Raw genomic sequence first — 20,558 nt, 5'->3', positions numbered from 1 at the left:
CTTGTTCGTGAATGGGAGAGCCTGGCCAGGGCCGAGCAGGGTGGCTGCTGCGGTGAGGGAGTTGGCTTTTTGCAGAAACAGAGCACGATCTACTGAGAAAACAATGAGCCGCTTCTCCCATGAAATATTAATAAAGGGCAACCACGGCGGTGGGTTGAAGCGAGCGCTGCGGAGCAACACGATCGGGGCATGGAGGGTGTGGAAACGGCCGCGGCCCGGCCTGCCCTCCCTCCCCTCCGCGTCCCCCGGGCAACGGCGGCGGCTCCCGCAAACAGCCGCGGGTGCGATGGCGGAGGCGGCGGAGCAGGCGCCGCCCGGGGCCGAGCGGCTGTGGCGGGTGGCGGCGCGGGCGCTGGGGCTGGCGGCGGGGCGCGGCGCGGCGGGGCCGGCGCTCGGCGCCTTCCTGAGCGGCGCGGCGGGGCCGGCGCTGCTGGGCTGGCGCGGCCCGGCCGGGGAGCTGGCGCTGGCCACGCCGCCGCCTCCCGCCGCCCGCGCCAAGGCCGTCTTCTTCCTCCGGCCCGCCGGCGCCGGCCCCGGGGAGCTGCTGTGCGGGGACCTTCCCGCTGATGCCCTGCAGCACTTCGCTGCCCTCGTGGAGGAGGTAAGGTGTGGTTGCCCTGGGCACCAGGGGAGCCCCTTGCCCCTGCCTGCAGGCTCCTTGGCTGCCCTGCTGTCGCAGCTGATGGGCTCGTCCCCTCAGCTCTGCCCATCACAGCACCTCCCGGCCCATGGGGGCTTGAGGATTCAAGTAACCCCCCCTAAACTCTGACCTGCACCAGCAATGGGCCTGAATGATGGTGCTGTCCCTGCTGGAGTGACCCACGTTACAGTCCCAGGCTGGAAGGGACAGCTGGGGCCATCCAGTTCAAGCCCTTGCTCAAGCAGGGCCACTAGAACCAGTTGCCCAGAACCACATCCAGGTGCCTTTTGAGTATCTCCTAAGAACAGAGCCTCCCCAGCCCCCCATCTGGCATCCTGCCACTGCTCCAGCACCCTCACAGTGAAGAAGTGTTTCCTGGTGTTCATCAGGAGCCTCCTGCAGTCCAGTGCTCAGTTACCTCAGGTGGGAAGATGTTTTCCCAAAGGGATCTTTAGGAGGTTTGAGTGCTCTCTCGTGTAAGCAGCCTGAAACATACAGTGTTGTCTCCATTTATTCTGGATGGCCTGTGACCTGGAGAAGCCTCAGCAGTGAGGCTGTAGTGGGAAAGCAGAGGAGCTGCTTGCTTTGAGACACTGGCGATGCTGTTGGTGTAGTGAGACACTTGGATTCCCAAGAGCAGGCTGCCAGACTGGTTATCTTTGCTGGGATAAGACATTACGTGCACAGGGAGCTTTTGTTCTGAGGTGTCTGATGAGATCCCCACAGCCTTAGTAAGGGCACAAACAGCAGTTTTTGCATCACAGCTTTGTCTGTGAGTGCTGGCAGGTAGCATCTGAGGGGAACTGCAAACAGGATCTGCTACAGGGAAGATTTTGGGGTAGGAATGCTTCAGCAGATCCTGTGGGATCCTGTTTTGGCTGCCTGCAGTAGGATTGTGCATCACGACTGTGTGTCTGCAGGCTTTTCTCTCCCCCCTGTGCAGACAGATGCAGTGTTTCTGCAGGGAGCAGGTTGGGCCTGGCTTTGGTCCTGATTTCCCCTCAAACTTCATGAAGACCGGAGTGGTGGTGTTGCTGGGTCAGGAGGACAGTGGCTGAGTGTGAAGGTGGGGTTCCCAAGGCTGGGGACATGCTCTGCCTGCTGCACAAGCGCTTCCTGCAGACTGTTTTGTCAGAGGTTTTCAGGACAGTCTTGGAAGAATTTGTCCAGTTTGTGTCAAACTTTCTGTGGGACGCATAGGACATGAGGAATAGACACACTAAAACTGTGTCTCTGTGAGGAGGAGCAGCTGAGCTGCAGGGCACAGCTGGGGTGACCTTGTCTGCTTTTCACACTGAGCTCTGGTGAGGGTTGGAGGGAACACACCCCTGCTCTGCAGCACTGGAGGCTCATCTGGAGTCCAATTACCATTTTAACAACAGAAAAGGAAATGGACAGCTATCATTTGACTGTCGGTAGCAGTTTGGAGGTCAATCCTGCTCATAGCAAGCTAAAGCCATTGAAGGTGAACTCATCAGGATCTGCCCATGTTCCCTGACGTTGTGCTCCTCCTTCCCACAGCCTCCTGGGCACAAAGGCTGCTGATGTCTTCTTCTGGTCTATGGTGCCAGTCATGGTTACAAAGAACCTTCAGCACCCTGGGATGGCACCATGGTAGTGTTGGGCTGCTTTAATCCTTTTCAGTTCTGTGTCCATTTGTAGCTGTTTTTACACCTCTAGCCTCCCCCGAGCACAGTAACACAAAAGGCTGTTGGTTGTCACCAGGGACAACCTGGCTTTATCAGGCTGTTGCCACAGGCAGGTCCCAGAGCTGAGCCAGTTGAGGGTGAATGGCAGACACTGTGTTGCTATCACAGCTCTAACAGACCAGAAGCAGCTCAGGTGCAGCCCAGCCCAGCTGTGAGACCCCACGTTGTCAGAGCAGTACAGACCTCAAGAGCTTTCACCAATAAAGAGAAAAATCACATTCAGTGTGCTGCAGCTTTGGAAGATAACCTAAAAAGTGGCTGTGCTCCAGACCCACGGGACAGTTGGGATGGAGACCTAGGTGACCCTCACCAGCAGTGATCCCGGGAGGTCCCAGGAGATCTCCTTACAGCACACTGGGGGTTGCTGTCAATGATGGGTTCAGCCAAGCACTGCTTCTCTTGAAGCCCATGCCCACAGACAAGTGGGGAGTGAGCACTGGGAGGTGTTGTGAGGGCAAGGGGACAAGAGCCCATGGAGCTGTCTCTAGTTGCAGGTTTCAGAGGCTGGGGAGCCTGAGGACAGGGCTGCACACTTTGCTGATATCCACCCTTCTCAGCTGCTTGGATTCAGGGGAAGGGATGTGCTTGTGTTCAACGTGGGCTCCTTGAGAGGCTCCTTCATCATCATCTGCCCTTGTTTCATATAAGCAGGGAACTGCTTGAGGCAGCAATGAATATGGGTCTCCAGGCTTGGCCAAGCGAGGACCTCAAGAACCTGGTGGTCTGTCTGTCTGTCTGTCTGTGTGCTGCAGCACTTTTTTCTCTATTGCTCTTTGGTGACTCCTGCTGTAGGTGATTGTGCCCATCCTGTCAAACCAGAAGAACCATCAGGGCTGGCCACAAGTGGTGTCACAAGACATTATGCGTCATGTCCACAGCCTGAAAAGTGCTGTTTTCAAGGTTGTTGGCCAAGTAAAGGGCAAGACCTTGCTGCCTCTTCCAGCTGGCTCAGAGGGAATTGAGAACATTGATCTGGAAAATGAGAAATGGTGAGTTTCTCCCCTTGCTCTCCACTGGGTTTTCTCCTGGATGTGCTGTGTCTTCTAGAGATCCTCTCCTCCAGTCACTGGGACTCCTCTTGCTCACTGTTATCTGCTGCTTATCCTGCCAATCTAGTTTATGGACTCTGTCTTTGGGAACTGTCCAGCAGCACAGGCAGGAAAAGCTCAGAAAGTGCAGAGGCATGTGGGCACCCAGGGAAGCAGTGAAGTGCTTGGATCAATTAGGAGAAAGCCCAAACCCTTCAGGCAATACCTCTCCTGTTTTCCTGATGCCACTGAAAAGGAAGGCAGGATTATCTCTTTTTCTGGTTTTTATCTGCCAAGGCATGCTCCTGAAACACCCTCTTCTAAAGTTAAAAGTCTTGTTAGTGATTGATGCTGCCTGTGTGGTCAGGACTATTCTGCCTCCCATTGAAACCAGATTTATCATGCAAAGGTACAAGAAAGAAAAACTACAACTTTCTGCAGGCTCCTAAACCCATCACAGTCCCAGAGAGAGATTTAGAACCTGTTGGATCTCTCCTCCTGGAGAAGTAAGGTGGCTTCCCAGATGCCCACTGCATTTCCTTCTTTCTTCAAGAAGTAATGTATTTGATAAGTAAATGTATTTGATACTTTTGGCTCTCTCCATACATAGTCAGACCTCCCTTGTAACTGTCATGATTCTGAAGTCCACTCACAGTCATTGGGGGGCAACTCCAGGAAAGCCACCCCAGGTTTTCTGACTAGTTAGAGTCATAGAATTATTGGGACTGGCATGAAGTTCATCAAGTCCAAGCATAAACCTCACCCTGCCCAGCCCACCACTAACCCCTGGCCCTCAGCACCTCAGCTCCAGGGCTTAGGGATCCCTCCAGGGCTCGGCACTCCCCCAGCTCCCTGGGCAGCCTGGCACAGGGGCTGACACCCCTCTCAGGGAAACAGTTCTGCCTCAGCTCCAACCTCAACCTCCCCTGGGGAAACCTGAGCCCATTTCCTCTTGTCCTGTCACTCATTACTTGGGAGCAAAGACCAACCCCCAGTTCACTGCATCCTCCTGTGTCAGGGAGTGTCAGAGAGGGCTCCTGTCTCCCCTCAGCCTCCTCTTCTCCAGGCTCAACACCCCCATTCCCTCAGCCCCTCCCCAGCCCCTTGTGCTCCAGCCCCTTCCCCAGCTCTGTGCCCGGCTCTGGCCACGCTGCAGCCCCTCAGTGTCCCTGTGGCAGTGAGTGAGGGGCCCAGCACTGAGCACAGCCCTGGAGCTGCAGCCTCCCCAGGGCCCAGGACAAGGTGCAGTGGAATTAATCACTCCTCAGGCAGGACGTGGTGCTGGTGGGTTTGTGTGGGAATTTCTGTTCCCAAGGCAGTGGTGTGATATGGCCTCAGTGTGCCAGCCCACTTTGTGTAGTTTCTCTCTAAATTAAGCAAGTTAATGACTTTGGGGAGATAGAATAGATTCAGGGAGAAAGGCATGGGGAGAGAGATACTTGCTGGAGGTTTGAATCTCCAGATCAGACCCTGAACCCACATGGATCTGATGTGACAGTGGCTGTCTGTGCAGATCTGTAGCAATTGGCCATTGTACACACCATGTTCTTGCCCACACTGCTGCAGAGCTTCATCTGTTTTCTCCAGGGTGTCATTTCTGTGTTAAAACAATGACAAAATCTTAGGTTTTGATTGTTTTGTGGTTTTTAAACACGAAGCTGGACTGTAATCCATAAAACCCAGCTGCCCATGTAATCATTTGAAGTAGTTCTACCAGAACCATGCACATCAGCAAGTGGGAAGCAAAGTTAACCCCATGGTCTGTTTTCTGCAGCCTGAAGCTGATAGATAAATCTCTTGTACATGCCACTGAATCAGCCATCATAGACTGGAGCTACCAGATCGAGGCAGCACTGAAGAAAGAGTCCTCAGAGCTTCTCCTGCAAGGCAGCAACCCTAACCCAAAGGTGGAACTGGAGTTCTGGAAGAGCAGGTACCCTGGGCATCCTGGCCAGGACATGGTGATCACTGGCATTGGTTATGGGTGCCGGGAGAGCACTGGTGACAGACAGAGCTACTACTTCTATGAGCTGAGAACAGGCTGCCTCAGGTCCCTGGAAAGACTTGAGCTAAGGAAAATTGCTGTTATACATGAAATAATCATCAGCTGTCAAGTGTCTGGGAGGTCCCTGGGCAGCTGGTTCTGTTTTATCTTAGTCCCAGCACAGGGGCTACACCTCAAGGGAATTTTATTGGAAATATTCTGTCTTTGTTCACTGGGAACCAGCCACAGGAGTAAAAGCTTATGGGCACCTTCTGTAGGGCCTGCAGGGAATGGTGCCCCTTGGGGGCACCTGCTCATCTCTCGATGCCAAAGGGAGTTTAGATGCTCGAGAGCTGGGGAACAGACTTTCCTCCTCTCCTTTGAAAACCTTTGTGCTACATTGCCTTGAGTCAGCCCAAACCAAAGTACTTCCCACTGGAGAGCTGTCACTGTTGCCTGCAGAACCTGAGGGCTCCCTTGTGCCTTGTCCTCCCATGTGAATCCTGCATCAGGCCCAGGGGAAATGGATGGGAACTGAACACCTGATGCTGCCTCAACGTGGGCTTGTAACAAGTCTGGGTTGCTGTAGGTGTGATGACCTGGAATCCATCTACAATCAGCTGAGAACACAGAAGATCAGGAACATGCTGGAGCTGCTGGAGAGAGTCGAGAGCAGCTACATCCCAGCCTTCAAAGCTATGCTCATGGATGTTGAGGCAGGTGAGATGCTGGGGCAACTTCACCAGAGTGCTGACTTCTGGCCTTTTTACACAGCCTGGTGCTACTGGTTTTAAGCCCAGTGTGTCTACAATGGCACTGGCGATTTGGAGTTTGCTGTGATTGTGGAGATCACAATCTAGCCCTCTCTCTGGTTCATGGAGTGAAACCGAGTGGTTTGTGGTTGATCTGGTGCTTTTGCTTCCAGCTGGGACAAGCTTGATGACTGGTTTGTTGAGCCAGACCCTTCCCAAAGGTCAGTGTGAGTGGATTTGGGAATTTACTCTGCTGTAATAAAGCATTTGCATTAATCCAGCAGGACTGACCCCAACTTTCAGCAGTTCAGGGTAACAGGACACATCTTGTAGCTAACTGAAACTACTTCATTGGACTGCTGTTTCTCAGTTTTGGCCACTGAAGCCCAAACCTCCTTGCTGAAGGAGCAGCAGTTAGCACTTTAGAAAAGAGACCTTAGGGCATGAGGATTTCAAGGCCTTTGGTGAAAGCAGGCAGGTATTGTCACCTGTGTCACATGAGAGGAAAGCAGCATCCCTGCAGTTGTGCAGAACTCCAGGCTGAGCTGGGCAGAGGCAGAGCTAGAGCTGTGGATCTCATGTTGTAGCAGTGTGGTGAGGAGGGTGAAGGGGCTGCAGCGTGGGGGGTGAATGGGATGTGGGCAAGCATGTAACCTCCTGCATTCAGTTACTCACCTCCTCCCACGGCTGCAGGCTCTGCTGCCTGCTGTGGCGGGTGAGTAACTGTAGGTGGTGGTGTGTAGCAGCAGATTTGCCTACTCTCCCTTGTTTTGCCAGTGTGACACAATGCAGTAAGACCAGAGAGCTTTAAGCAAACAAAGGACAGGATTGCAATTGCCAGTTTAGAGACTTGAAGATCTTTTTCTTTCCACCCATGAGAAGATGTATAAGGAAGGTTTATTTTTTGCCTGTAGATGAAGCAATATTCTACCTTACAAATGCAGCTCTGGAACCAAACATCTCTTTTTTCTGGTGAATTTTGCTCAGGGATGTTCAGTCCAGCCAAAGGAAACACTGCAAATTCCCCTCTCTAGTGAAAAGCAGTGTAGTGCTGCTGCTCTGGCCCCTGTAGCCCAACACTGACCCTCCATGTCCATCTTCAATCCAAGTACTCTCTAGCAAGACAAAACCATTCAGACTTTGCTAGCTGTGTACATGCTGACAGATAACCCTTCCTCACCCCTTCACAGGGAAACATTTAGTCTATTAGTGATCTGTGGCACACTTTACACTGTGCAGTTTATATGGGCTAGAGAAACACCCCTTATATAAGGAGCCAGGAGTTCATTGTCAGACTAATTAATGCTTTAAGGGTGTAATGAAAACAGAACAAATATTTGGTTTTAATCTGGTTACAGCAATACTCAAATTGGATCATTTGGACTATAATTGTTCATTCCCAATACAACACACTTCAGATTTGTGTGTACCTTTTAAGTCCCTTCCCCTTTCTTTGTGAGGTGCTCCCTGCTGATGTGGTGGTGTGGCTCTTGTTTGTTCTCTGTGCTGGGAGGGTCATGGTGATAGTGGGAGGTTTTTCTCCCTTGGCCTTGGGCTTTGTTTTTATATGCATTCAAGCAGTTCTGTCTCTTCTTGTTGGTCCACAGGTTTAATTGCACAATGACACCTAGTTTTATTCATGCTTATACTCTGAGATAATTCTTCAGGATGAAACCACACAGGTGTACAAAGCTATGCTAAAGCTTTTGACTAGTCAGACATTAGATACCTTGCTGTTGACGGTCTGCTGTTCCAGCCAGGAGAAGTGACATCATGGTAATCTCACTGGGTAAGGGGCTGCTACAGCCAAACCTGAGCTAAAATGAGCTCAGGGCAAGAGCTGTGATAGGCTGTGCTGCTGTGCAGCCTGCAGTGCTGTACAACCTTAGGCCTGTAGCCTGCTCATGGTGATGGCAGTGCTGTATCTTTGGTTCCCTGCATCTCCTTTAGCACCTGTGGTCTCAGCCTCCACCCAAAACCCTGCCCTAGCACCCAGTCCTTTGCCATCACACCAGTGTGTTTCCTGTTGTGGTTACTGCTGTGGGTGTGCAGTGTTCAAGGGGAAGCAGTTTCAGCACACAGGTGTGTGGCTGTGCTGCTGTGCTCCTGAGGACTGCTGGTTTTCCTAGGCACCTTTCTATCTGCTGAGACCAGTGTCCAGCTTGTGACCCACAGCTTGGTGGGTCTTACCACTTCTCCTCTCTTTTCACACAGCTTTGGCTGAAGCTCAGGACATTCACCTACACCTGATGCCTCTCCAGACTCACTTGGAGAACATCGAGAAGGTTGAGTTCAGCGAGGTGATGCCTCTCCTGGGACCTCTGCTCCATGTGGTGTGTTTGATCTGGGTCACCTCCAAGCACTACAACGTGCCCATGAGGATTGTAGTGCTGCTCCAGGAGATCTGCAACCTTCTCATTCAGCAGGTGTGTGGCTGTGATGCCTTTGTTTGCCAAGGGAAGTTTCTTTATGTAGGTCCCCTCTTCATTCCCCTGTCTTTCCCTGGCAAGATGATTCTTGACTTGAGAGGTAGGTTCAAACATGTTCAGTGAAAGAAGTCATTGTTTGGTGGCAGAAGTGATCTTGCTCTTCTAGGCCCTGGTGTTCCTGTCTCCAGAAGACCTTCTGAAAGGTGAGATGGAAGAGAGCCTGGGCAAGGTGAAAATGGTGCTCAGCATCCTGAATGCGTTCAAAGGGACCTTTGAGGAGAGAAGGGAAAAACTGCACACTTACTATGAACCAGGCCAAGAAGTGAGGGAGTGGAACTTCCACTCTGTGATGGTGTTTGCAAGGCTGGACAGCTTCCTCAAGAGACTGGAGATGGTTGAGGTGAGACTTCTCTCTTGAAAAATACTGGAGAGCTCTGTAGCCATGAACTCACTTGCTAGCATCTTCCCTTCCTGTAGCTTCACCTGTTGCCCTGGGTTGGGGCCACTCACTTTGCTGTTAGTTCTCCTGTTACAGCATGTCTAGGGCTTTGTTTTACCATGTCCTGCTTGGTGCATGTGTAAGATACACAGTTGTGTCCTTCTGGTCAGATTGGAAGGTGTGTCATTGTTCCTGAGAGTCTTGTTATACTCCTGACTCCTGTTGAGGCGAGGGAATGGGGATTACTGGGAGCTGTGGTTTGCACAATGCAATCTAGTCCTCTTGTTGCCATCAGAGACAGCCTAGAGCTGGATCTGCTTGGCCTGGAGAGGCCACAAGCTCTGCTTGATACTGGGCACCATTTGCCTGTGCCACATGGGCCCAGAGAGTGGCCAGGAGATTCTTCACCAGGTCATCCCTTCACATCCCGGTGGTCTGTCCCCCTGTGAGATGCTCATCTGAGGCAGGGGCATCATCCCACAGCTCCCAGCATGGCTGGAGCTCCTCAAGCTGGTGGGGATCTTATTCTACAGGGAACAGGTCTGAATGTGGAAGAGGGGAATGTCTGAATGTTCAGGGGGAAGCCCTGAACATACGAGTGCTCCCTGTGCTCTCCTTGTTAGGTGGCTGTGTCTGGAGACCATGGATGTACAGCCACTACTGTACATAAGTGTTATTCACCTGCTAGCCACACACTCTGAAGTGAATCTCTCTTTATTGCTGCCACATTCCCAGCTTGTAGGATTGGAAGGGCAGAGGACGAGCTGCTGGCATTGACCTACTCAAAGGAAGGTCTGCGTTGTTTTTCTCTTGTTCTCTCCAGTGGAACAGAAGGTTAATTAACTCTGTTGAAAACCATCATGGCTGATATCTCTTTCAAAACTGTTCATAATGCTGTTTTCCAGTAGAGTTTGGTGTGCAGTTAAGCAAATCATGGTGAGCAGTGTAGAGAGCAGCGTTAAGTAGACACGGGAGTAGCTGCAGGTCATCGTGAGAACAGTGAGTGACAGTAATGATGCAGTCACTCTCCAAAGGCTCTGGCACTGATTGCTCATTGCTTGGGTACCAGGGATGTGGGCTACAGAAAAAGAGTGGCAGCAGCAGGTCCCACTATGGAGGGTCATGCTATGAGCAGCCACTGATGCCCCTATTCCCATCTGTGCCATTCAGTGCTGGCTCAGGTCCCTGCAGCATGACAGCATGGCTAGCTGGTGTCATCTTCTTTTGTCAACATCCTAACCTGTCTGTGCCTCTGTTGACTTTAAAGGATCTCCTGGCAACTGCCTTGGACTTGATGAAGCTGGAAAAGCTGGAGTTCAGTGGGATTAAAGGGAAGGCCCTGGGCCAGCAAGTGCTGGACATGTACGAGGAGTTCCAGGAGACATACAAAGTGTTCTCAGAGAGAACCTACGACTGTCTTGAACTGACCAACATGGTAAGTGGGACAAGCTTTTGGGAACACCAGCAGCATGTGCTGTGAGCCCTGGGGCTGCTTAGCCTAGATAAGACTGAGGGGGGAGCTCATCAATGCTTACAAATACCTAAAAGGCAGATGTCAAGATGTCAAGTGTGATGGCCAGTGACAGGACAAGAGGTAACAGGCACAGGCTGGAGCACAGGAAGCTCCAGTGGCACAGGAGGAGAAAGTCCTTTGGTGCTGAGGTGAGGGAGTCCTGGCCCAGGTTGCCCAGGGAGGGTGTGGAGGCTCCTTCTCAGGAGGTTTCCAACCCCACCTGGACACATTGCTGTGCCCCTGATGGAGGGGAACCTGCTTTAGCAAGGGCTTGGGCTGGATGAGCTCTGCAGGGCCCTTCCAGCATCCACCATTCAGGGATCTGTGATGTTCCCAAAGCAGTGGCTTCCTCTGCTACAGAGCCCTGGCTCATGTGCAGTCCTGCTGAATTCTTCCCAGCTCCTTCCAGCTTTGATTAGGGTCTGATCTATCACTACAGGAGGCAGGGAGACACTGGCAGATCCTGCAGACTTGGGAGTTCTTGCAGGTCTCTGTTTAGTATATTATTCTAGTTCAAGACCTTTGACCAGTGCAGCTGGGAAACCTGGATTTCCATCCCTTTTGCACAAGGCTTGCCTCTGTGTAGTTCTCACTGGAGTGTGTGTGAAGTGTACTCACCTCCACATCTCTTTGCTTTTCTGCACTTGCTGTCTCTCTTGTGTGATGAGTACCAGCACAGGTAACCTCTGGGGATGTGTTTGCTCTTGTCTAGATGAACACATGGCATCTGGTACTCTCAGGATTCAAGGACTCTGTGTTTTATGATCATAGTGCTTTAATTAAAGGAATATTTGTAGCCCTCTGGATCATGGCTCAATGGCCATCCAGATCACAGATGCTCACAGCAGCAAGTGTCCTACAAGCAGGGCAAAGCAAATGTGCCATGGCCTCCTTACTGTCTGTTCAGAAACTCCTGCTCTTGGCTTTGACACCAAGCAGCATAACTTGGGTGAGCTATGAGGGAAGGGTGGCAGTAGCATTTCTGAAGGGGTTTGTGTCTCATGGTATTGTCTGACCTCAGGGTATCCTTGGTTTCCTCTACTGCTCCCTTTTGCCTGGGATCAATTTGCTGTGTCTGGTGAGCGGGATGTGATGAGACCTGCCCACAGAGGAGAGGAGGCTAAAACAGGAGTGGCCATAGGGAAGCTGCCTGAGGAGCTCCAGTCTCACACTGCTTGTGGGGCAACTACCATGGCAGACATCCCAGTGGAAGGTCATCCTGGGCCAACATTCTCCCTTTAGCAAGCTTCTGCCTTGCTCCCCTCAGAAAGAGCTGTGCTGGGGTGAGGAGTGGCTGTGCTGGCAGTGGGACACAGGGCTGCTGTGCTGTGCACCTTTGGGTGTTGGAACCTGCCTGGTGTAGTGATGAGTGGCTCGTGCTTTGCCTCTTGTAGTTCCAGGTACATCCCTGCAGTGGGTGGCACATCTCCAGTGCTGCCTGAGAGGATCTTGCTGGAAAGCTCCTTCCTCCATGTTATTCCTCTTCAGGAGGAAGGGCACAGAAGGAGTGGTGACAGTGGCTCTCCAGGAGCTGACTGGTTTCAGTGACCCCATAGCCTTTTTTGTGACTCTGAGTCATGCTAATTCTTTCAGTGCTTGAGTTTTGCACCTTCTATTACTTTCTAGAGCCTCTTTTATAGCTAAAACATGGCATCTGGTTCTGTTGGTGCTCTGAAGCTGTTGCTTTATGCTTTGTCCTTTCAGAAGAGACACATGGCCTAATTTTTAGTAGCTTTGTTCAAGCTAGCACAGCAGGACTGAAGTCTCCCAGTTTGTCAAGATTAGTCCTCAGTTTGGGTTTTTTTACCTGTAGGAAAACAAGCCTAGGTTTAGCACTTGAACTTCAAAGGATTTATTATAATTGGAGCAAGAAAAGCAATGCCAGAAGATGATGGAAATTAAAGAAACAGAACTGTTGAGGCTGAAAAAGACCTCTGGAGATCACCTAGTGCCCTACTCAGAGCAGGCTCAGCTAGAGCAAGGTTGGGACCAGTCAAGTTAAATGTCTCCAAGGTTTTGAATATGTCTATGAGTGGAGACTCCACAACCTCTCTGTGCAACCTGAAACTGCCTTATTGTTGCCCCACTTATAACCAACACAGTATCAAAACCACAGGCTTGTTTTGGCTTGAAAGTAAATTGGATTTGGAACTCAGCAGGTGCATCTGTGGGCTTTCTGGTGTAGTCTTCATGCCACTTTGTAGGGGAGAGGGTGCAGAAATAGTCCATCATGCCTCTGGGCTGAGGCTAATGTTTGTTGGACTGTGAAAAGTCCCCAGGACCAAAGGATCCAACCTGGAGGACCATGATCTCAGCCATGGGAAAGTCCAGCAGCGTCCTCAGGCTCTGTGGGACTTTACCATGCTGCAGTGGCTGAAAGTTGGCAAGAGGTTTAATTCATGGTGATTAAGAGGATGAAGGACCTCTGGATCAAGATTCAGTAAATTCCTGATACATCAGCCTCACTGCTTGCTGTTTTGCCTTCCCACAGGAGTTTGAGCAAGATGCCTTTGATTTCCAGCAGAAGGTAGAAGACATCGACCGGCGTCTGGGCACTGTTTTCATCCAGGCATTTGATGATGCCTCAGACTTGGAGCACGTCTTCAAGGTTTGTCACAACCTTTCTCTTTTGTAGAAGGGAAATCAGGGCAGCAACTATTTACCTTGGTGAGAATGACATAGAGGAGGCAGGCAGTGCTGTAGCTGCAGGGATTTGCCACTGGGATAATGAGACTTGGAGCTTTTGGGCTGGTCATGGTGAGTGATGCTCAGGCTTGTGGGTCCCTCACAAACTGTCAAGCCATGGAGCTGGCAGCAGTGTGCTGAAAGCTTTGGGAGCATTTCTGCTCTTTCCAGTAAGACACAAGTACAACAGAACTTTGTTCTGCTTTAGAAAGAGTAGGGAAAGAACTTATTCAAACCAAGCTTTTAGATGACAGTAGTTTAACTTGTGTCTGTCTGTGAGTTGGGGGAGATTATGCTTTTTCTAGGATTTCCTTGGGAAAACCACTGTGAAAAACCAAGTGCTTATTGTTATCATCAACTTGTTAGTGTTGTTAATACATAGATACATTTAATTTCTGGAAACCACAGTTTTCTAGAAGCAAGGCTTTTTCTTAAGCAATGAATCTATCTTGATAGAAGTAGTAAGTGGTGTTTTCTGAGAAAGCTCAATCAAGTGTTTGTAGAAAAGCCTGCAGAGATGATAGTGTTTGTCTTTCCAAGGTTTTGAAAAAGACCCCCAAAATAGCAGATTTTGAAGCATTTGAAGAATGGCAGCTGGGATATGGTTTCACCCACAGAGAAAGTCTCAGTGACAAAGGGAGGGAATGCTTGGAATAAAAGGCTAAAGAGAAGCTATTCCCCTTTTCCACAGTGCCCATTGGTGCAGACATCTGGGCTAGCAAGGAGGATGGAGCACCTGGGCTAATGAGGAAGATCCCAGTGAGGGTCTCTGTAGAAGGTGGATTGTGAATCTTTTCATCTTTTTCCCCCTGCTTCTTCCCCTCCCCAGTTGCTGGACATGTTCGGGGGCCTTTTGGAGCGCCCGGTGATTGCTGCAGATGCTGCTGACAAATACTCTGTCCTCATCAGCATGTTCAACACTGCCTTGGACCATGCCAGGCAGATCTACTGCAGGCACACCCAGGCAGAGCTGGAACTTGGTGAGTGGCACATGCTGAGCAACAATGATTTTATGGGAATTGGATTTAGGTCCTTACTCAAGGTGCAGAGGCACGAGGAGGCTTCTCTGTGTCACAGCCCTACAGCAGCGTAGCAGATGTTGGATTTAAGGAAGGAAGCTGGGAAATCAGAGCAGTTCTGTGCAGATAACTTTCTGTTGGTGCATCTTTGAGGTTACAAGTGCAACATTCAGTCAAATGCTGTTTCACTGTGCTCCCCCCTAGGATCTGCCCCTGTGCACAGGAACATGCCTCCAGTCGCTGGAGCCCTGCGCTGGGCTCGGGACCTGCGAGCACGGATCCAGGAGCCTTTTGGTCACTTCAAGCACGTCCCACATCTGTGAGTGTCTGTTCCAGCTAAGTTCCTTTATGACCAGCTTGATATCTTTTCTCTAATTAATCTGACTTTCTTTCTGTGTTGAACATTATCCAGTGCTTATAGCTGAAATAATTCTTACTCAGAGAGGTGTGAAGGGATTGCACTGGTGCCACTCAGCTTCCCTGCAATCATTTTTTTTCTTGAGAAACTCATTAGTTGGTTAAGAGGCACAGTGGGACAGTACATGGGCTATTCTGTTCTCAGATATAGTCTTAGATTGCAATTGAAAGAGATATGGAAGCTTTCTCTCCATGATCCCACTCAGCTTCTCTCCAGAACCTCCTTGGGAGCAGCCTAATGCTTGGCTGCAAGCCCTGGTTCTGGCATCACCACAGAATCCCTGTGTGTTCTCACAGAAGCCCTGTGAGAGCTGCTCCAGCCCAAGCCCCTGCTAAAGCAGGCTCCCCTCCATCAGGAGCACAGGAACGTGTCCAGGTGGGTTTGGAAACCTCCTGAAAAGGAGCCTCCACACCCTCCCTGGGCAGCCTGGGCCAGGGCTCCCTCACCTCAGCACCAAAGGACTTTCTCCTCCTGTGTTGCTGGAGCTGCCTGTGCTCCAGCCTGTGCCTGTTACCCCTTGTCCTGGCACTGGCCACCACAGAATAAACATTGGCCCCATCCTGTCCACACTTGCCCATGAGGACACTTATAAAAGCCTCTCAGTCTTTTCTTCTCCAGGCCAAACAGCTCCATATCCTGCAGCCTTTCCTCCTCACACACATATTCCATCCCTTCAGCATCTTATGTCCCTGCACTGGCGTCTCTCCAGCAGTTCCCTGTCTCTCTTGAGCTGACGAGCCCAGAACTGGACACAGGACTCCGGATGAGGCCTCACCAGGGCAGAGTAGAGGGGGAGCAGAACCTCCCTTGACCTGCTGCCCACACTCTCCTCAATGCCCCCAGGATGCCGTTGGCCTCTTGCCCACAAGGGCACGTTGCTGCTCATGTTTCTTTGCTGCCCAGCAGCACTGCCAGGTCTCTCTCCTGGAGCTGCTCTCCAGCAGGTCACCCCCAGCCTGTGCTGGTGATGGGGTTGTTCCTCCCCAGGTGCAAGACTCTGCTCTTGCTCTTGGTGAACCTCAGGAGGTTCCTCTCTGCCCAACTCTCAGCCTGCTCAGATCTCACTGACTGGTAGCACAATCTTCCAGTGAATGGCAGAGAGGAGCTGCAGTTGAATCATATAAGATGGATCAATAGAGCTGAGTTTCTAGGTAGCTGAATAGATGAGGGCTTTGCTGAACACTAGTAGAAGAACTTTCTCAGCATTAAACAAAGCAACAATCTCCCAAGATCAAGGAAAGACACTTGTATTGGAACACTCACTGCCTGAATGCTTGTTATCATGGGTAGTCTGGGAGAAATGTGGCCTCACAGTCATAGCTGCCACATCTTGTGGCACCTCGTGAGACAGCATTTAAGAGCCCTATAGGCAAAGCAGTGTTGGACTGAGGACAAGGTGCTGCAGGGACTGCACCTTATAGCTCCCAGGAGTAGCTTTACTTGTGTTGGACAGGATTTTGAGTAACAGGATCAATGTTTTTTATGTGCTTGTCCAAAATAAGCCATCTCCATCACTACAATGTTTCTAATCCCTGCTCACTGTGGATTGCCATGAAATAACTGTCTTTAAGTGCACAGTTATTCTGCAGCAGTAAAGACATCAGTGCAATGAAACATGCTCTTGGCCTCTTCCCAGCAGAGAGCCCAAGTTATCATGGCTGGTTTGAATCTGGATGGAATAATTTGCAATCCATGAGGAAGGCCCTGGATCTGCATTTTGCATTGATTTTCTTTCCTCTGTTCAGAGCAGTTAATAACACCTCTGCAGCAGGGGTGATGTGATGCTGTTTCCTACGTGCAACTTGAAAGGGAAAGAGGATTAAACAGGGAAAATAGAGATGGTTTTGCTGAGGTTTGCTTAGAGGAATTGTTTGCTTCCAGAGGCTTTGATCAGCACTTGCCCAGTGGTGACTGCTCAGGCACTACATTTGCTGGGTTTTGTTGAGTGAATTCAGGTTTTGTCAAAATGGCCTCCAAAATTAACAACCATCTTCAGGAAAACTTGGCTATGTTAGATGAAACAACAGGGAAATATGGCCTTGTATGAATTGCTCTGTACTGGGTTCAGGGGCAGTTGTTCAGCCTGGGCAGCTTGGCCAGGACTTTGTCTCCTATTTTCCAGATGCTCTTCACAGCCCTTATTGTTTGAGGGGCACAAAACTGGCACTGGAAAGATCTGCATCTACTAGAAGCCACGTGCTTCTTTCTTCAGAACCCCTTTATCTTAGAAAGTGCAAAGTCCTGATCCTTCTGATGGAAAAGTGCCTGGGGGGGAGTTGGTGTCCCCTGTGCTGGGCCCTGGGGAGGCTGCAGCTCCAGGGCTGTGTCAGTGCTGGGCTCCTCACTCACTGCCACAGGGACACTGAGGGGCTGCAACGTGGCCAGAGCCGGGCACAGAGCTGGGGAAGGGGCTGGAGCAAAAGGGGCTGGGCAGGGGCTGAGGGAATGGGGGTGTTGAGCCTGGAGGAGGCTGAGGGCAGACAGGAGCCCTCTCTGACACTCCCTGACAGGAGGCTGCAGGGAGCTGGGGGTCAGTATCTGCTCCCACATAACAAGTGACAGGACAAGAGGAAATGGGCTCAGGTTTCCCCAGGGGAGGTTGAGATTGGAGCTGAGGCAGAACTGTTTCCCTGAGAGGGGTGTCAGCCCCTGTGCCAGGCTGCCCAGGGAGCTGGGGGAGTGCCCAGCCCTGGAGGGATCCCAAAGCCCTGGAGCTGAGGTGCTGAGGGCCCTGGGGTAGTGGTGGCTTGGCAGGGTGAGGGGAGGGCTGAGACTCCATGAGCTTAAAGGGCTTTTCCAACCAAAACAATTATGTGGAGATAGTGTGGTGGGGTTTGGAAAGTCTTTGTGCAGCAAAGTGGTTTGGGATGATTTGGTGGGTGTGGAATCCAAGGTCCCCAGTCAGAATCTGGCTGAAGACCGGTGGGTGATCTTGGGGAGGGGTAGATACAGAGCTGAAGTAATGCTGAGCTTGTCTGTTGTGCTTCTAGCTCTTTGGACTCTGCTGAAGGAAGCAGAGTGATAGAGAAATATGAAGAAATGATCCAGCTGCTTGACAGGTAAGTGGTGGCTCAGGCAATGCTGTAACCAAATGAGAGATCTTCCTTTCCTCCGAGCCACCTTCCAGCATGTTTGCCAGCCCATGTCTCTTTCTAAGCTAGAGGCAATTTTCTGATGAGAGGAGGAGGATGAATCCTGTTGCTATAATCCACAATCTTTCTGTGATGTCTTGAAAGGAACTTTGCATGGGAGGAATGGGAACTGTGCAGCCCAGCAGAAACATTGGCACAAGCTTCTGTGGACATCAAAGGTGCTGTGGTAGAAAACCTGGGCTGACAAATCCCAGTCCCTTGTGCACACTCACAGAGTGTGTTTATGCTGTCTGCAATATGTATATTTCACAATTTAAAGCAGGATTCATTTCCCTGGACTTAGGATCTTAATGATTGATGTTAAAACTGAACTGGTTGCTCTGGGCTCTCCCTTGGGTAGAGCCATCTCCCCAGGAAGGAGATGTCCCTGCAGGGCTTGCTCTGTGTCAGCAAGAGTAAAGGAAAGAGAGCCCTGCTCCTGACTGCCAAAATAAAGGCTGAGTGATGATAGCACATCTCAGCATTCATTCCAGAAGGGAGCAGACCAAAGAGGATCCCCAGTGACTTCAACAGAGATGTTTTGTGAGTGACATTTCCCTACGTGCTCAGGTGACACGATTCAGGAGAGATTTGTTGCTTTGTGGCTGGGACTGACCATGCCATGTGAGATACCAAAGGCCCCTGTTCAGCCTGATGCCTTTCCATTGTGTGTCACTGAGCTCTCAAAGAGCTGAATTTCCCTGAGGCTAATGGTCTCTCTGCAGTGACTCTGAGAGCAGTGAGGCAACTGCATCCATCCCTGGCATTTGCATGGGTTTAGGTACCAGTCCTGCTTAGACACTTTGGAAATACCCAGTAGCTGCTTATCTGTTACTTTAGGCTAAATGCTTTTGAAACTCTGCCTTCAAATCTGAATCCTCTGCTAAAAATGGCTATTGAGAGATCTTTGCCCTCCTGACTTGATACAGCCCTTTTCAGGTGTTTGTCTTTGAAGCCCTGTCGCTTATGGAGATGGCAGAGATGGGATTTTTGTATTCCTTCACGTTCCTCAGTCCTCAGAAACAGACTTGGCTTTTATCCCTTGGTCTCCTTGCTCAGTAGCCACATGGTGGATGGTTGTTTCTTCTTTCTGGCAGGTATCAGGAAAAGCTCTATGTAGACTGGTCCCAGACAGTCTCTGAAAAATCCCAGTCCAACCTCACCCAACCTCTCATCCGGCGAGATCCAGAAACCAAACTCATCACAGTCAATTTTGATCCTCAGGTAAAGAACTTCTGCCAGTGAGCTTTCCTGCCTGGCTGCAGGCACATCTCCAAGCTGTGCCCCAGTGTGCACTGAGGGTCTGGTGGCATTGATGCTAGTTCTGCTGAGGTCTGTGGAACCCCTTCTGTGATGGGTAACATGAGTTTACCATTCTCTTTGTGGGCTCTGCCTCCTGGTAAAATATCAGGATTCCAGTTCAAGCAGAGGAAATTCTGGTTAAAGCAAGTGGCAGAAAGTCCCAGAGTAGCCAATTGTTAAACTGGTGTCAATGTCTCAAAGCCAGATTTGATGCTGATCTGGGGAGTGTTGGGCATCTTCTGCTGAGGTGGGTTTGTGTTTTGTGTACCTGAAACCTGAGCTTCCTGAAAAGGTCAAAGGAAAAGACAGAAAAGGTTTATTTTGTTACTCCAACGTTGTGGCTGTTGGATTGTCTTTACTGCAGTGCAGGATTTAAGGTCTCTATCCCTTAGAGCTCCCCTACAGCCTGTGTCCAGCACAGAGGTGGCTGATCATCCACCTTGCCCAACAGGCAGGGATCTAAGCCAGCAGTGTGCACAGATGGAGTGAAAGCTTCTGGGGCTTAGTAGGAGCCAGGCTCTGTGAACTGGGAAGATGGCATCTGCTGGGGAGGCACTGAATCTCAGGGGCCTGGGAAATGATATCAAAACCTTCCCCTGTTCCCTGGGGCATGCTGCTGTTAAAGGAGAGCATTAAGGTTTTAGAGCTCATTCAAGCTTTGCCTTCAGTCAGAGGATTTGTCCATCTCCTTGGAAGCTCTTTGCTAAGGTGTGTGCCAAATGGCCCCAGGGGATGTTTTCCAGCCTTCACCTCATGACAAGATTTGGAGGCTGTGATGTGCTCAGCATGACTGTTCTCAGCTCCAGTCTGAATGAGTCTGTGCTGCTGTTATCAGCTTTCCATACTGAGGACTGCCTGATGTTCTCAAGTGCCTGCTTAGCAGCCCCTTCATGCCCTCCAGAATAGAAAGATCCTCATTTGGCCTAGAGGAAGGATGTATTTACAACTTTTCAGCATGGAAGAGACTTCCAGAGCTTACCTTCCATGGAGGAGAGGGAAAGAGAGGAAGACATCCTTCACCTTGTCCTAGATGTTCCAGTGGAGGGAAGGGAGCTTGGTTCTGTCTCACGTGCCCTCTTGCTCCCTCAGTCCCCTGGTTTTCCCTTTCCTCCCACCCCATCCTCCTTTGTCTACCTTTCCAGAGTGCCCCCTGCACCCTCCTCTGCCTCATCTTTCTTTCCTCTTTCTGTCCTTATGTTTGTTGTCTCTTTAGTATTGTAGATACTCTGAGTGTGTTATGACTTATCTTCCTGACTTGCAGTGCATGTTCCTCCCCTTTGCTGTTCCTTTGAAGGCAGCCTGCTTCCATCTGCCTTGGCCAGTTCTGATGGATGTTGAGTTTTGGCTAATGAGGTGTCAATAACTCCTGCTTGTCACCCAAGGCAGTGGCAAAGGCTTCTGGCCATGCAGCCTCTGTGCTTGTGGCTTCACCTGCAGCTCTCCATTTTTCCTATCAAGAATTGGGACCAGAGGGCATGAACAGGGTGGAGTCAGAGAGAGGTTTCTTCC

The 20,558-nt window shown here is 50.7% G+C and overlaps 1 protein-coding gene across 1 annotated transcript in view; it reads left to right on the top strand.

Annotated features, from left to right (window-relative positions):
* The first annotated feature begins 286 nt into the window (after positions 1 to 286).
* Positions 287 to 20,558, top strand: part of DNAH9 (dynein axonemal heavy chain 9) — a 190,041-nt gene continuing 169,769 nt past the window's right edge. Inside the window, exons 1-12 of the mRNA XM_062011180.1 lie at positions 287 to 601; positions 3,142 to 3,338; positions 5,152 to 5,310; positions 5,951 to 6,081; positions 8,328 to 8,539; positions 8,709 to 8,942; positions 10,249 to 10,416; positions 12,986 to 13,102; positions 14,009 to 14,159; positions 14,403 to 14,517; positions 17,607 to 17,675; positions 18,845 to 18,971. Of these exons, the coding sequence (XP_061867164.1) occupies positions 287 to 601; positions 3,142 to 3,338; positions 5,152 to 5,310; positions 5,951 to 6,081; positions 8,328 to 8,539; positions 8,709 to 8,942; positions 10,249 to 10,416; positions 12,986 to 13,102; positions 14,009 to 14,159; positions 14,403 to 14,517; positions 17,607 to 17,675; positions 18,845 to 18,971 (1,995 nt within the window). The remainder of the gene's footprint in view (positions 602 to 3,141; positions 3,339 to 5,151; positions 5,311 to 5,950; positions 6,082 to 8,327; positions 8,540 to 8,708; positions 8,943 to 10,248; positions 10,417 to 12,985; positions 13,103 to 14,008; positions 14,160 to 14,402; positions 14,518 to 17,606; positions 17,676 to 18,844; positions 18,972 to 20,558) is intronic.

Source organism: Colius striatus, chromosome 18, assembly GCF_028858725.1.
Source record: "Colius striatus isolate bColStr4 chromosome 18, bColStr4.1.hap1, whole genome shotgun sequence".
NCBI classification, from domain to species: domain Eukaryota; kingdom Metazoa; phylum Chordata; class Aves; order Coliiformes; family Coliidae; genus Colius; species Colius striatus.
This window is presented reverse-complemented; position numbering and strand designations above follow the sequence as displayed.